We start from the raw sequence: 17,248 nt of genomic DNA on the forward strand, positions 1-17,248 counted from the left end.
ATAAAATAATTACAGTCTACTCATAGAGAAGCTGCTGGCTTTCACTGCCATTGGCATTATAAATTATATGTCTAGAGATAGCCAAAACGTGTAATTGAGGCCAGAGAAGAACGTAAAAGGAGCATAAATGGTGCATAAATGTTATGCGGGCCTTTTGCCCAACTATACTTTGACCCAGTCCAGGAAAATCGGTCCAGTAGTATTGATTTTTGTGAAGTGACTGGCTGACTGTCTTGTCCTTGCAAGGCTCAGAAATACATTTGCAGCACAGCCCGGTGTCTGATTTAACCACGCTGGCGCTGCTGCACGGTGCATCACACCATCTGCACGGTGGGATTTATGACGCTCCAGTTTTCTGGTGTCCAGTGATGCTGCTGGAGTCAGGAACTTTTCCAAATTAGGGTGATTTCCAAATTCAAAGTGCTGCTTTTTGGACAAAGTAAATAGACCTGCCGTAGTACTAAGGATGCATTTACTGCTGTTTCACATTAAAGCATGCTTTTGTACGGCTCTGCCTTAGCAAAGGTGAGGATTCAATGTATGGCAGCCGTACCTTTAGGTTATTACACTGTCTTACAAACTCAGCTGTCAGAAATAAAATTTTAGTCTTATGGTGCGCTAAGAAAAGGGTTTTGAAGCTACTATTTGTATTTCAAAAGCCAGATAGCTTCCTGTAGTTTTAAAACTACTTTATCAGTGTAGCATATTTTAGTAGCTTAAAGAGCTTCCACAGGATTAACAGGGAGAGTGAAATTAAAGTATTGCGTAAAAGAAATTGCAGAGAACCAGATTTCATTCTGGAGGATCCAGCTGCAAGGCTTCTGAAGCCCATATTTGTCATATAACTGTGTAGAGATGCTCAGCCTTCCCTGGAGAACGGGTGTGCTTTAGTGATGCTTCCCAGCCAGCTTTAATCTTCCTCATCCGTGGGGAGGCTGGGGCAGGGTGCGGATTGTATCGGCTGCGTGCCTACGTCCTCCGGAGGTGGAGCAGATCCTGCTTTCTCTGTGTTGCCCGTGTTTGACAGGCAGGGAATGGAGCTTAACATATTCAGGTCTAAATGTCTGGAAAAATTGGTTAAGCTTCTTAACAAAATGAAAGACGTGTTTGGCTGTACTCATAAACAATCATGTTCCTATCAGTGGCATATATACACCCGCAATTCTAGTTCACGACTTATTTCATACAAAAAGTTTTTTAGCAAAAACTTTGTCCCATTGACACACTTGGCCATGTTTTTTGCGACCTCAATTGCTTTTGCCTCTGAGGCTTTGACTTTACCAGGCAGAAACTAATTACCAGCTGTAAAATTCCAGGGAGGATTGGCATGTCAGAGCAAGTGCCGGATCCTCCCTAGGCTTGAACACATCCGAAGAGTGCACACTGCAGCCACCTTGCACAAGAGCATGTTGTTTCGATGCAGGAGATACCTGCTTAAAGGCTGGAAATTGATCTGTTTGCGGTGTCGGAAATGTCCCTCTGCTGCCCTGCAGTTCTGCTGGCGTGTGCTAGGCTTGTTAAAAGAGTGAACCAGAATGGGTTTCATTGTTCAGTTCCATTCCGGTTTCTTATGAGACAGTTCATTTTTATCTGCAGTGCTACTTAGCCCTTCTAAATTGGAGAAAACACATGCCTAGTAAGAATGAAATGAATGCTGAAGGCAATTGGAGGTAATTGGTGTTTCTGGGCTTCCCCAAAATAAGGGAGCTACTAGAACAGGAAAAAAAAAAAAACAAAACCAAACCCCAAAAAACAAACCATTATAAATGTTATACTGTTATTATCTGCCCTGCAAGCCTGATTCTTGTGCGGTATCATTTGTGACTGTTTCCGTGTGCAATCCCTTGGATGCAGAATACATTAATTCTTTCTACTGCCTACTAATAACAGCGGCAGGGACAGGCTCCTGATGGGCATTGTGCTGGGAGGATTGCTGTTACGGGCAGGTACTGAAGCATCGTATTGAAGCATCGTATTGAAGCATTTATTCCAGTCCTGTCTCGTTGCTACAAACAGTATCAGACAGAAGCCTGAAAGAGAAATTAAAAGAATAGCAAACCACTGATCTTGTCCAAAGGTTAATAGCTGGGTTAGGCAAGCAATAGTCTGTACAGGAGACGAGCACTGTTCTCGTCTCGCTTCGCTCTTTCCTTGACATACCCCACTGCCTTCTTAAAACATTTTGTGTCACTTTAATATCTGAGAGCCACACTTTGGATCAAATGCAGACTTACCTAAAGCTCCAGTAAGATTTTTTTACTTTACCAGCATTAGTGATCCCTTCACAAAGCTGTCAGCCGCATAAGCATCCGTGGAACAGCAAAACAGAGCAGCTGCTGCGGTTTATCGTTCTCATCTATTACAAGAAATTGCATTGTAACCTCTTCCCAGGGAGTCACTTCTTGTGTGTGTTTGGGGAGGTGGATCCCAATTTTGTGAAAGCTCAGCTCTTCTGGACAGTGTCTCCGTGTTTCTGATTCTTGGTAGTTAGACAATAAAAGTAATAGTAAGGCATAGAACTAAAAGCTAAATTCTTTTCAGCTCCCATGGAAACTTTCTGCCATCAGGCATCTCAATGAACTTTACATTTTGGGTGATGGACAAAGAGAAGAGACCTCTCCAGCAAATTGAGTTGCTAAGCACACCTGATTTATGACCCCAGCAGTGCTGAAGAGGTGTTAAACTAACCTTTGCACACCTTCTTTGTCTGCAGATTACTTTCTTTTTCCTCATTAGTATTTTGTGATGGACTTCGATAAAGTAATTAAATACCCACAGGAAAAACTGAGATTCTTTTTCAAGCAACATTATGACATTTGTTTAGCCAGCTGCAATTGTCTTAACAATTGATTGCAAGATTAATGAAAATGCCAAAGAATTTGAAATGTAGGGAGTCGATTCTATTGATTTATCCATAATTACCTAAAGTAGCCTTAATCTGTATTCACATCTAGGAAACCATGGAAATGGGTAAGTTACAGAGGACAGTGCTGTCAGCAGAAAATAAGGGAGGTTCCCGTTCTGCAAACTGTGAGCCACTGTCAAGTATTTGAAAACTTTTGGCCAAATTCAGTCAGAACTTTCACACTTTGCAGGAAAATCTACCTGCGATGTCCTTTCCCACGCTTCCCATGAGTTGCTTCTCTTTTTTTTTAATTATTTCTCTTTCCAGACTGAATGCTTCTTTAAAAAGCAGCGCAATAGGAAAAAAACATCTTCTGCTTTATTGATTTTTACCGCTGCAAAATCTAGCTGAATCCCATGCAAGATCAAGTCAAAATAAGAACTAAGATGACATCTTTCTTGCATTGTTAATGACCTGCAGGCATCTTGCGTGGAGGGGGTATGAGGAAAGCCATCTTTCTTCTCGGTTTGGAAAGGCAGAGCCTGGTTTGGCATCTGTTTGCACCCACAGCAGCTGTTGGCCCATGAAAGCACCAGGCTGCCAGGAGAGCTGGGTGTTGAAGCCTGGGGAGAGATCCACCAGCCCTGGCCAGCAGGCTCCGGTCATCTGAGAGCCGACGAAGCTGTCCTCTGTGGTTGCACATTTGCTTGGAAGGGATGTTTTTTTGCCAATAAACTCACCAAGGATAAGGTGATGATATGTGTACCGTAGCAAAGACTGTTTGCATTTTATTGAGCAGCACATTATAATGAAAACTGCTTGTTTAATAGCTAACCTGATTGCAGAGATTTCTTCCAGCAGCACTACAACAAATTACATTTGTTTTAAATTACGAGATCCATTGCAAGTTTTTGCCAACTACCATAATAGAAACGGTCTCTTTGAATTCAGTAAGTCGTCTTTCTTTAGAATATTAACTTTTGGGTTAGAGGAACACTAATGCTGTCCACTTGCAACAGATGCTACTTTCCCAGTGTTGTAGCCTTAGCTAAAAACTCCTAAATTAAATTGTCTTCTAGCATTTCCATTAGAAAACACTATTGCCACGCTTTTATTATTCTGTCATAAAATTCTCTAGGTGAAGTTTAGTACATAAGGTTATATCCATGGCTGGAGTTACACCTTAGATAAAATTTCAGGAGACAAAGTTTACTGGTGCTTTTGAGAGAGTGTGGCAGCCTAAAGCTTCTTCTTTCGTGCCCTCTGAAAGTCATCAAGAAACCGCAGCCTAGACTTCAGACAAGTAGTCGAGAAAGGAGGAGAGCGAGGGCAGTCGGACCCTGCCACAGGTTGTCCAAGGAGGCTGCCCGAGGGAATCTCCACCCTTGGAGATCCTCAAAACCCAACTGGACGCAGCCCTGTGCAACCTGCTCCAGTTTGACCAGAGACCTCCGGAGGCACCTTCCAACCTCAACATCTCTGTGCTCCTCTGACTCTACGCCAAGTCCGTTGAACAGACGACTGTGCTTCAGGTTGAGCGTCGCGTTGGTGCTGTCCTCATGCTAAGGATGCCTTTCTCGCCGGCAAGTCCCGGCGACTTTAGCAGGTGTCGGAGGTGGACTGTGGATCAGCGTGGATCCATCCGGCTGCTGGGTAGGCAGAGGACGTCTGCAAGGGTATTTGAATGGAATGTCAATCCAGATCTTTTTTTAATATTGTTTATTTCTGTAAACATTTATCATTTGATTGTCCGGTGGCATGACGCTCTTGCCTGTCTATTCCAACAGGGTTGTTCTTCCAGTTTGATTTTAAGATAGAAGATAGCTGCATTGCGAAGGCGGTTTTGAAAAATAATACATTGCGCCTCTTATACAGTACCTGTTATTGGTAGTCACACCACAAGTTTGTCCTTCAGAATTTCGTAACTTGCAGTTTTTTTCATTCAGCTGTCCCCATTGTTTTAGAGGACACACAGCACAGAATATAAATTAGGAAAGAGGTGTCAGTGATTATAGATAATATGCTAAAACTGTTTCTGAAATATTTATTAGAAAATAGGTTAATAAAGTGACATGGTGCACCTGTGCTGGTGTGGAGTAGATATTATGAGAGTATTATGCTAATGTAAGTATTTAGTAGCAAGTCTTCATTGGGATTACTCTGCTATTATCATAGTCAGCCCAGGAACTGTAATTCAAAAGAAAGCAAATGATCAAGGGGGTTTTTTTTGTTTGGGTCTTTTTGTTTGTTTTGTGGTTGTTTGGGGTTTTTTTTAAGTTTTGACTGCTCTTTAGCCTAATGAATTAGAGGATATTACAGGGAATCTTTTTTTTTGAGAGAGAGAGAGAGAGAGAGAAATTGAGAGGGAGACTGGACGGAGAAGTATCATACACAGAAGTGTGAAATTAAAAGGATTTTGGAAACCTTCATTTGGGCTGAGCAGTTGTCAGGTCTGGAGGTGTGAAGATGGCTGAACAGTAATAACATCACCAGAAAAGAAAAGAGAGATAGTGTTTGGAAAGGGAGAAAATTGGAGAGGAGATGCAAGGAGGGCAGATACCTTCATGCTCACTCATTTTAACGATTTTGACTTTCATTTGACTCATACAGAATATGCGTATGAGGTCACTATGCATTCTCTATGTTCCAGGGTTCAAACTGGACAATCATCATACTGCATGCAATGCCAATAGAGAAGTGGTTATAGGAGTGTATTAAAATACAAGTTTTAATTCGTGTGTAAGTAAAAAATTGTTTAAAACTTAACTGTGCTTTGCAACACAGACACTGAAAAAGAATTTGAAGGTATTTGAAGTGATTGCTGTTTAAAAGAAGGCTTTGCTATTCATGCTTTAGTGAGCATTTGTTCAGGTTTGGGTTTTGCATTGGGATTTCAAGGTCTAGGTCTGTTGTTTCATACGCAGTCTGACAAGATAAGAGTAGTCTGTCTCATATATGCACAGTAAATTTGTCTCCCAGAGAAGCAAAAGCTCAAGCATGGAAAGCATGATGATGTGCAGGAAGGCTGATCGGCTGTAATAAAGCATTCATTATCCTTCCATCTAAATTAACTGAAATGACATCATAATAGCGCCTTTTATAACCTCACTCCAAATTCCCTCTCTTTTATTGAATTATCAGCTAAACCTAAATTATTTTAAGCTGTATCTGTATATTCTTGTTTAGATAATTTTTCTATCATTAGGGAAGTCATTCGTTCGTTCTTTCGTTCTTTTTTGATGTTCGCTTAAGGAAAAACACTGCGCTTGTATTGTTTTTGTAGCTTGTATTGTTTCATATTTTCCAATCATGTTTTGCGTAAGTGCTTATAGTGTAAATCCGAATCCCTGGGTACCAGAGCTAACTAAATAATGTGCAAAATGGAATATACTGTAAGAATGTTTCTACTTTTGGAATATATCTCGCTAGATTATTTCTCCAGAAAAATCTTTTTGCAGGGGCAGTTTGATTTGTGTGTGTGTGTTGCCAGATGTTGCAGCATCGTGTGGCTTCCAGCTTTCCTCGGTTCCTTTAGCCTTTGCAAATACTTTCCAGTGATGTGAGAAGCTGAATGAAAGAAAATGGGGCATAGAATATTTTCAAATGTGAGTGAACAAGCAAGTCAGGGCACTTGACTAATTATAAGAGAGAATGGAGGAAGAAAAACCGACTGTACCTGAGAAAGAGGGAAAAAAAAAAAAAGAGTTGTTCAGCACAGTGACTACTGTTGCACTTAATTGAATCCCTTTGTCCCTTCTTCATTTATTATTGCCAGTTGAAGTCTAGATTTGATACATACAAACAGCCTCCTGAATTCAGTGAGGTTGTTTGTAGGAAAAAGGGCCTCTCTGCAAGGGTAAAGTTACAGAATCGAACCATTCATTTTTGCAGTACTTGGTGGAGCAATCTCTAAACGTGCATCCACAAACCAGTTAACTACCTATGGGTCTATTGGAAGTGGTTAGTAATCAATAACAGTAACAATATGCAGAACTCAGTAGCTGCAATAGAAGTTAGTTCGTGGCTTGAATCAGCAGCATATTAATTGATTTACTGACTCTGGATTGAAAGCCATAAATGGGGAGAAGTTACCAAAAAAATTAGTACGAATCTATCCTTTTGCCCAAAGCAGGACCAGGTGAATGGTACCTGACCAGATCACAGGTGTTTGCTTAACCTGTTTTTTGTGTTTTGGTGGGGTTTTGGGGGGATTTCTGCTCTGGACGCCCCATCCTTAGCATCACAAAGTATTGCCTAATGTTTAACCTGTGCCATGGCTGGGGTACCTCCTGTCCCCTTGCTTCCCTCATCTGAGCTCTCTGCCGTATTTTTGTGTCACTCTCGAAGCACGCTGACTTCAACCGAACAATACTCCAGCTGAGGCCTTGCCAGGGCCGAGTAGATAAGAAATATTTCATGTCTCACGGGAGATCCTTACCCTAATCCAGCCCTGACTGAGCATTTTGCAGAGTGATGGCACGTTGATGCTCACCTGTTTTACTTGCCCACCATCTGACTAACACTTTTCCAGCCTTCCACTGCGTGATTCGTTTTTCCTTCTGGTTTCTGGAGAACTGATAAAGGTGTCTTATCAGGAAATACATAAACAGGGGTAAAATACCAAGAAATCCTGATGCTGGTGTAAGACCTCACTGTGACGGAAGCTATCTGAGCACAGAATAAGGGGACAATCCCTACCTCAAAGGACCCAACTACCACAGAAGAGACGTCAGAAAGCTGCTGATGTGTTTGGGAGTCAGCTCCAGCAACATTCATCCCCAGGGGCTCAGCACGCATAAACCTCATCTGACCGGGACGTTAATTTTGTTATTTGGTAGATACTTACGCCCTTTAGCAATGGTCGTTCTTCCTTCCACATATCCTGAAGTGACTTCCTTCTGTAATCATATTCCTTCTATTCCAATCACATCATAGGAAATGTTAATTTCCTTCTTTTAATTGGGTTGATAAAGTCTTTTGTCTAACAAATCTTTTCCAATATGTTAGCGTTAGATTTTGTTGCTGTGTGTGACATTCTCGGTTCTGCAGCAGAGTACATGGTGATCGGTTCCAGTCTCTGAACTTCTCTCTTTTTCAAGGTTTAACTTTTGTGCCTCTTCCTGACACAGATAATGTATTCTTTTGTGAATCGAAACTGAACTTCAAGAAAAGCACTTCTTTTTATGAACATGCAACTGGAAGCTAATCTTCGTTATTAATTGCAGCCAGATAAGGTGTACCACTGCGGATTGATGTTCTCCATCTGAGCAGAGGAGATAGTTTTGATTACTTGTCTGTTGGCCCAGTGATGTCCAAGTACACCTTTCATCCTTATGTGTGTTAGCAGCAGCCAGCTTATTCTTCAGTTCAGAACTGATGTATTTGCTTTAATTCTGCCTATTCTGAAGAGCCAAATTTCCCCCAGTATTTTCAGTTTCTCTAACTTTGGCAGTGAAGTTACTGAAAATTGTCAGTACCTGCTTTGGAGAAGGAAGAGGATTAAACTAACACCTGGAATGATTCATACAATTTTTCTGCTTCCTCTTTTGAATTTTATTTGGGCATAAACCTGAACCGTTTTTACGTTCATGAGTTGCAGCAAACTTCACAGGTGATAACATACCATTTCGTAGATTATAGCCAAGAACTCATCAAGCACATTTTTTTTCTATCCAAATGATCTCTTCAGGGTAGTATTCTTTCTGTCTGATTAACCACACGACTGAGTGTCGTACCAAAATGGTGAAGCGATGCCAACCTGACTGTCTGACTTTTGCCCTGTAGCCCTGTGTCCGTTGTTATTTCTTCAGAATCTTTTTCGCTGAATTGCAGCTCATTCACAGGATGGTGTTGAATACACCGGGTAGAAGTACTTACCTTTTTTCTCAACTGACACCTCTCCTCACTCTTCTGTGGCTACATAAGAGATGATGAGGCGGTCAGTAGTACACAGAGTGGTAGTTGGTGATCTCAGCCTGACAGAAAACTGCATTTATCTAAATCCAGCCCTTCCTTGTTGGACCCTGTAAAAATAAAGCTTTACACCGAGGTGGAGTACTGTGATGAAATCTGTCTACTCTTGTTGTTCCAGTATGCTACACAACTAGCTACTTCTTATTGCCAATATTTTAATATATATTGTCAAAATTAACTTCATTAGTTAAAAATTGTCATAATTTTGCTGTTTCTCTTGGCACTGGAGGTCCTAGAAGATACTGGAGAGCGCTGTGAGCTTAGCCGTGACAGGGTCTTTCTAGGGACTTCGGTTGTGCCGGGAGGTTGTAGTACTTAAATTGGTTGCTGATTAATCCACTTCATAACTTCGCTTTTCCTCGGTTAAATCTGGATTATTCAGGGTGGATCTTACTGTTATTGCACCGTGCCAGTCATGTTTCACTTTGCAGTACCATGATCTGGAATAGTCATATTTTGACTGACCCCATGTTGTAGTAAAGGGACTGTCAATATTTCCAGCAATCCTTTTGGTACTGGTCGAAACAGGCACAAAATCCTCATTGACTTACCTTTGATTTGCATCTGAAGACATACCGTTAGAATAAACATACTGTTCTGTTGACTTTCACTGGGACAAGAACTGGACTTTGTTCGCTGACATATGTTAGGAAGTATTTTATCCAGTAATGGAAGGATTGAGTGTATCATCAAATTAAGTCAAAATTAAAATGGAGTTTGAATGATTCAAAAATCAACACTTAAATCTCTTCATCTCTTCTTTTCGTGTTTTTCTGTAGAAAGTTGGGAGGAATACCTACCTTCCTAAAGCAGCCCGATTAGAGGGGTAGCACACGGACTGTGAGAGGATAGTGTTGTTTAATTACAACTACAGTTTAACAGATGTGCTGTGCTATGGTCCTTTTGCAGTTGCAGTGTACAATAGATTCTGCATTATTTGTTCTTTATTGATATTGACTAGAATTAATATAGGGGAAAAATGAGAGTTACAATTTAAAGAAAAATAATGGTATATAAAGTAATGAGATTGTTCCAAAGCTTAATTAGATGGAGCAGATTGAATACATTACAGTGATGTCTTGAGGCAACATAATTAAATTGTAGGCATAATCCTTCCTGTATTGGAACCGATTTTATCTTCGTAAGGCAAGGAGCGTTAGATGGCCCTTCCTACGATGTTAAATTACTAATTCTTCTAGGAAGACTTACGAGTCTCATAGTATTATTAAACTTTAAAACCACAAAACAAAACAGGGTGTAAGTCTACATATCAAACTGTTGGTAGTCTGATTGCATGGATAACTTCGGTTTCAATCTTAGTATATGCTACAGCTCAGTACTTGAATCATAGATCAAAAATACGTATATGTGCAGTGTGTTCTTGTGTATGCTTATTTAATCTCATTTATAAAACCTCTTAGTGAAGTTGTTTCCAAATATACACACTTGGATTTGGAGGACATGGATACTGGTGAATAACGCACGGAAGTGCTGTTCCTGAAATGTACCGCTGCGTATGCTGGACGCAAGTGCAAAGGTGCCTATGACATCTTCGCTATAAAGAGTAATATTGTAAAATGTATGGATGTGCCTATACCTACATATATTTATGAGTTTAATTTTCTATATATCCATTTATATTTTGTATATTCTTTCATCTTTTAAATTTTCTTTTGTATTTTCTTTTATAAATTTAATTTTTAGTTTCACGTTTGGATACTTTCCTTCTCCTCCATTACAGTACTGTGGGGCTGATCTGACTTTAGAGTACAGATACATCCCAGTGACGTCAAAATTTTTGCCTTCCTTTATTAATTTAGTATACATAAATAATCTCTCTTTGCATCCTGATACCCCTGTGTTATCTGGAAGCTTCTTTTCTCTGGGGTTACCAATCATTTAGCTAAATATTATTTTTTTTTTAGGACAGATCACTAGGTATCTTAAATTCAGTAAAAGACCTTTCTAACTGCCTCTTCTGGTTTGTTTTAAATAATTCTGATATTTGTCTGTCAGCCTGTAGAAAGATTAACTTTGTTATTTGAATTCGATAGTGAACTTTCTTTTTAATGATTGCTGTTGGGGGGCAGGAGGGAAGTAGCATGTGTCATGAGTGGTCTTTATCGTTGCTGGTACTTTCAGGAGACATAAATCTCTACCACAGTCTGCTCAACAGACAAGCTCATTTCTCTGGGCATTAGCTGGCAGTTTCATAGCATAAATTTAAAGTTTTCAGAAGGAATCTAATGTTTATTTTGAAAATGGAGATTAGGGTACCAAAGAATAATATGTTTACGCTTCAACACCATGAATATGTAGTGACCTACTTGTACTGTACCATTTGGCTTTATTTTTAAAGCTTGTCAAGCCAACTCCTATTGCAATTTAAGAAACATCATTTTTAGAAAAGCAATAAACTACACCAGGTACTAAATTAACATTTTAGAAGTAGAACAGTGAACAATGTTTTGAAGATTGTCCTTCGACAGCATTTTTATGTGGTTTTGTGCCGTAAGTAAAATAGAGTTTGCCTCGTGTTTAAAAACGTGTTTTGCTTGACCTGCAAGTGAAGATACAGACAGTTACAGGTCTAGGTTAGATGCAACACTACGATGCTGTAACTTTAAAAATATACATACTTTTTTTTCTAATAAACTGAATTTTTAATGATCTCTTGATTATCATGAGATGTTTTAAAGACAAGTGATTTTATCCAAAGCATTCCTTGTGTTTCTGCATATGTTAATTTACTTGATTAATTTTGAGAACATCTGCATATAATTCTGTATACTTAACTGTGGTGAGATCACACTGCTTTTCAAGTAACAGCTACAAATTTCACTTTCCAGACAGACTCAGATTTTGGCTAATCGGGATGCCAAATGTACAAAGGTACCACACAAGAGTGTGTAATTATGTAATTTTCTCTTGATCTTTCAGAGTCTTCCTGCGAGCAATTAATCAGTATGCAGATATGCTAAACAAAAAATTTCTTGATCAAGCCAACTTTGAGTTACAGGTAAGAAAAAACACCAGTGTCTTGGAGACTAATGTTAATGTAATAAATTTCTGCCCTAAACCCGTGATTTTGGTGTATCTATGTGTCATCGTGAGCCCCAGGTGACCAGTTAGCCCAGTTAAGTCATTTCAGGCTCGGCAGGTTTGTACGATCCATTCATGTCTTGTGGGTCTTGTCCTAGAAGAGCACCAAGTTGTACCCAGAACATCATAGAAAACTCCTCCTCTCCTTCAGGAAAAACAAAAAGGGGTGTCCTCCCCCTTTCTGCAGCAGATGCTTTAGCAGAATCATTGCCTCAAATGTGGAGCCTGAAACGCAGCATCTCAGTGCCCTGCTGATGAGAAATGCGCTGGTTTAGGTCACTTGCTCAGGATCCTTTTTTTTTTTTTTTTTTCCTATTTATGTGTTCACATTTAATTTTATTTGAATCATCAAAACACAATCAATTAGGATTTGTAGATGGGAAATGTTTCACGGAAATGTAAACACGACGAGGAGACGTACTAAGACTATATCAAGAAACACCATCTCTGTGGTGTCTGTTATTTTTGCCTTTAAATATTTATGTGCATAATTTAGATACTTCTAAGGTGTTTTGTAGGTATGCAGAGAATTAATGGTATCTATTCTTGTCATTTTGGGGGCTTTCAGCTTTGGAACAACTACTTCCACCTGGCTGTTGCTTTTCTCACACAAGAGTCTTTACAACTGGAGAATTTTTCAAGTGCTAAAAGAGCAAAAATACTTAACAAGTAAGTCCTATTCGTCATCTAAATCATGGACAAGAACTTGAGGTCTATTAACATAATTTTAGTTTAATTTCTTAGCTAAATCCATTCAAATTGAGATGCAATCATGGTATAATGAAAGGTTGGTTTTAAAAACATGAATCAAGTATTGCATGTGTTTCTACCCTTGAATCAAGATCTAAATTACATGATTCATTACTGATGAAGACAGTACTTTATACTGCAGGATGTTCATAAAGTCAAGACTTTTCAGAAGTATTAACATATTATAAAACTGAATTTTTAAATCACTTTAGCTTTGTGCTTATTCTAATCTCATTTTACATGCGCTCTTTATTGCTTAATCCCTAACGGCCTTTTAGAGTGAATTTTTGTAACTACAGCCAGTTTCACTGCGATATCCCTGAAGAATGGGTTTGTATAACTGCAGTCTTGTATGCTTTCCTGGTTAAAAGGGATTACATTGCCTACCTCTGAACAGGGAACTTGAACTACCCGATTGCTATTCAGAGTCCCACAGCAAATGAAACCTGTCAAAAGAAAAAAGACTGGAAATAAGACTTGGAGCATGAATATTTTGTTTAAAGTATGTATTTCTCCTAAATTTCATTGGGGTTCCAATGTAGTGGACCTTATCATTAATTAACTGAACACTGAGCACTGAAAAAAGCCAGTTACGTGTTTTCAAACACAGTTTGTGGATTCTCTTTCTGTGTCTTAGTATTTGTAAAGAGCGCCTGCAAAAGCAGTTTGTTCCCATAGTCAGTCAGGTTACTGCAGTTAATGCACAACAAAAATGGGGAGTTTCAAAGCTGATTCCCTGAGCAAGTACAGCTCAGGCTCCTTGTATGTATAATATATATTCTATATATTATATGCTGCAGTGAGATGTGATCTTAAAAGGCTTTTTGCTTTTAACTGTGTGGGTTGCAGGCTTTGACCAGAAAAGACAGGGCTCTATGTGCCATCCTTTTTTTTTTGGCAGTGAAGTTTTGCCCTTCAAACTCATCCACTCCATCATGAGTTTTGAGGAGCTTCCTTTGGAAGCCGGGCTTTACCTGAGCATTGAAACAGAATTTTTAAGCATTGTACGATCTAATGTATGTACCTGTGACTCCTGGGGCTTCCTTGATGAAACAGGAATATTTACAAGTTCAGTGGAAAAGTGGTGTCAAGCAGAGCTCAGATTTTTGCACTTGGGCTGTAAATATCATAAATACATTTATGGTTAATATGTTTGCAAAAAGAAATCAAGATGGTTTTGTAGAGCCAGGTAAGTTTTATTTCATTAGATTTAGAATTTATGGAATAAAGTGGGTTTTGTACATGTTGGGAGCAATGATGCGAATACTCTTTTGTAATTAAGTTTGTAAGGGATACTTAAAAAGGCAAAGGGCTCCAGTCAATTAGCAAGCAGAGGGATCAAAGCCGTGGCTGCTGTCAGTCTCACCTTGCTCGTGCTGTCCTGCATTGGTGTGCACCTACATGAGCATTTTAGTTCAGATCGGGCTCCTGACCTGAACAGAAAAACAACAGCTGAGCTGTAATTGGACTGGAAATTACTGTCAAATACATTTGTGGACTGATACTCCCTCTTCGTGAGGACAGGAGCCTTAGCTGAAGAAATTCAAGAAATCAACAGATATTTCTCACTGCTGATATAAGTAAATAGATCAAGTCATCTGAAGGGGTTACTTAATGAAGTTTGCTAAATTGTAAATCTCTGTTTGTAATGATTTTACAAGTTGTTATTTTCAGTTTAATCGTGTTTTAGAGATAGAAATCAAGACCATAAAATCTTCAAGATGCAATAAATGTGTGGTCTGGAAGCACTAACTTTTATTGCTTGTGAAACCACTACCAGTTCTGTGCCAAAGGGATATAATTAATCAGTTAATTCAATATCACATTCACCCATCTTTTTAAGTATATATGTCAATTAATATGTCAAATATTTAAGAATTAAAATTTAATTATTGTAATTTGTAGGTTTTGCTAAACATTGCATTTAAGCATTAGATAATAACTGATTCTTAATGATGCAGAAGAATCTCTGTAATCCATATTAATGACAGGGTATCTCACTATTATCCCACAGAAATCCCACAAGTTGCCAGGTATTACCATTTTGCTCATCTTGTTATTTAAATAATGATCTTTAACATACAAATATTCTGTGTAGCAGATACATTCTCAGAGCTCATTACGGTTCTGATCCCATCATTAATGAAGGCAATAGGATGTTTTCCATTCATTAAGCTTTCCTGGTATTAATGTGGAGAGGGAGAGGAATATAAAAAGAACCCTGAAGGGAGATGCGAGGCATTGGTGTCACCAACGTTGCGGCAGAGCGGAGGCAGGTTCAGCAGCGATGCTGAAGGACGGGCTCCCACCTCCGCCCTGGCTCCTTGGCTGCCTGGGACCACTCACTTGTGGTCTAGCCCGGGCAGGACACAAAATCCCGTTGGAACATAGAAACCTTCATCTTTCTGATTTTGCGCATCAAGGTACGAGATGTCGCAAGATGTTCCTTCTTGTATTTTCTAGGACAATGCTATGCTAAGAGAGCGTATAAAGATAAAACGCAGCCTTAGGCTGTGAAGCTCTCTGTTGTGCTTCCTCTGGCCATTACCATTTGAAAAATAGAAAATGGTCACAATTAATCTCTGTAACCACCCATGTGTCCCAAAGGACGGTTAGGTAATCTGAAAATATGGCAAAGAGAGGTCTTGTGCAGGTGAACGTTTAGTGTGCATTCTCCCTTTGGTGAATACTGCTGCAGAAATGGAAATTTGGGGTCTTTTGAGGGAGAGCAAGTAACATGAGGCAAGGAACAGAAGCTGGTGGCTGCGAGGCTGAGGCTTTTGGGGTAGCCTGGACGTGTCAGGCAGCCTCTGTGTCTCGCTCCCTTGTAAAAGGGACATGGGGCAATGTTTGGGGTTTGCGGGCGCATCACTGAGCTGGTGAGGGAGGCTGTGCAGCGTTACTGTGTTGGTTGGATTTGGAGAACCTGCTCTGTAATCCTGAATGTTTTTTGCATGCTGCTCAGATTTTGAAATGAGATGTTTCTGCTTATTGGTATTAGATTTTGGGTTTTTTTAAATGGTGGTTCTGTTTTCCTTTTTAAGGTACGGTGATATGAGAAGGCAGATTGGTTTTGAAATCAGGGATATGTGGTATAATCTGGGTAAGTAGCCTGAGCGCCTGTTACTTAATGCTTTCACTCAGTGTTTGCATAAACCAAGTTAGAGAAGAAATGAAAATGCTTTCTCTTGAAATAATGGTAGGCTTCCAGAAGGCATTTAAAAAGCAGATGATTTAAGAAATAAAGCCGCCTCTGCATGCTTATTTTGCCGTCTGGGTAGATACATAACTGTAGTCAATGTTTACATATCTTCTGTTTTTTCACGGTATTCAACCTCATGGTAAATAAAAAGAAATGGTTGTGGTGATACCTATTGAATGGGTTTTTTTTTTCTCCTTAAAAATATATAGATTCACACATATATGTAGACACATAGATATATACACACACGCACACGTGTATGCAGTAACTGGGACTGTAACAAAATGAACATGTCCAAGGATTATCAGTAACTTAGCCTGGAAATTCTGCTTAAAGTTTGATTGTCAGTCTTGTTGGCTGTATCAGAGTGACTCAGGAAGATCAGGAAAGAATGGGAACTTGGACATCCCTGGAGTTCGTAGGTAAATTAGGCATCTCTGACTATCTCAAATCTGTGCTATTCTGTGGGTATCATTTTGCTATAGGGGGATTGAATTTCATGAGAAACTGAGTATTTACTGTGACCTGAGTGTACTCATCTGCCAGATTTCATTTTCCTGAGCTTAACAGCAGAGACACTTTAGCTCCTCTGAGTTTTATCAAAAGTTCCTTAAATTATCAGAAATAAATGCATTTGCCACTTCACTTATATCTCTAGCTGAACTGTTGTTGCTGAAACTTGAAAAAAATCAGCATATATAAGAGAAGGGAATGCAAGGGTTCATAAGTATTTGATATCACAGAGTTTGCATCCTCTCTGCTGGAATGATGAGAAAAGGCTTCTGAGAGCAGCTGAGTTCATTTTTTATTACAAGCATCTTTCATGAATTAAGTGGCTGGAGAACAGATTAAAGCATAGTACACACCTGATACGTGACTTGAGAGAGAGTATCGTGCCTGATGGTGGGTCATCCAGCTCAGGACGCTGGCAGCCTCTTTGTTAGTAATTAGCCAAATCCTCCCCTGTTCCAGGCTTACAGTCCTGTATTCATCTGTTATCTTTACTAATTTTTCTAGCATCTTTGGATTCTTAAACTTTTCCCAGAACTTACTGGACTGAAAGTAGAAAAGTTTGCATACGTTGTTACGCATCGGGCTGTTCTTACGTGAGGTTATTTTATTCAGGCTGGGGACTGAGGAGTGCATTGTGCTTTTCACTGCTGCTGCCGGCACTGGCTGCTCTTGGACAAGTTACTTAGTTGCTCTAGGGTTCAGTTTTTCATCATTAACAGGGAGATGATAATCATTTCCCCTGGAGTTTTGTAAATTGATTGGCATGAGGGGTGGTGTTTTCAATATTTCTTTCTGTGCTGTCATGAAAGCCTTTTATTTTTAATAGAGTTTTTATAAACCAAGATTATCCAGGTAGATGACTC

General features: G+C 39.5%; 1 protein-coding gene across 2 annotated transcripts in view; it reads left to right on the top strand.

Moving 5' to 3' along the window:
* DOCK1 (dedicator of cytokinesis 1) overlaps window positions 1–17,248 on the top strand; it is a 312,956-nt gene that overhangs the window by 214,160 nt on the left and 81,548 nt on the right. For both annotated transcript variants that reach the window (XM_075026608.1, XM_075026609.1), the window contains exons 30-32: window positions 11,759–11,837; window positions 12,489–12,589; window positions 15,715–15,773. In XM_075026608.1, the coding sequence (XP_074882709.1) occupies window positions 11,759–11,837; window positions 12,489–12,589; window positions 15,715–15,773 (239 nt within the window). The remainder of the gene's footprint in view (window positions 1–11,758; window positions 11,838–12,488; window positions 12,590–15,714; window positions 15,774–17,248) is intronic.

This window comes from Buteo buteo, chromosome 4 (genome assembly GCF_964188355.1).
Source record: "Buteo buteo chromosome 4, bButBut1.hap1.1, whole genome shotgun sequence".
NCBI lineage: Eukaryota > Metazoa > Chordata > Aves > Accipitriformes > Accipitridae > Buteo > Buteo buteo.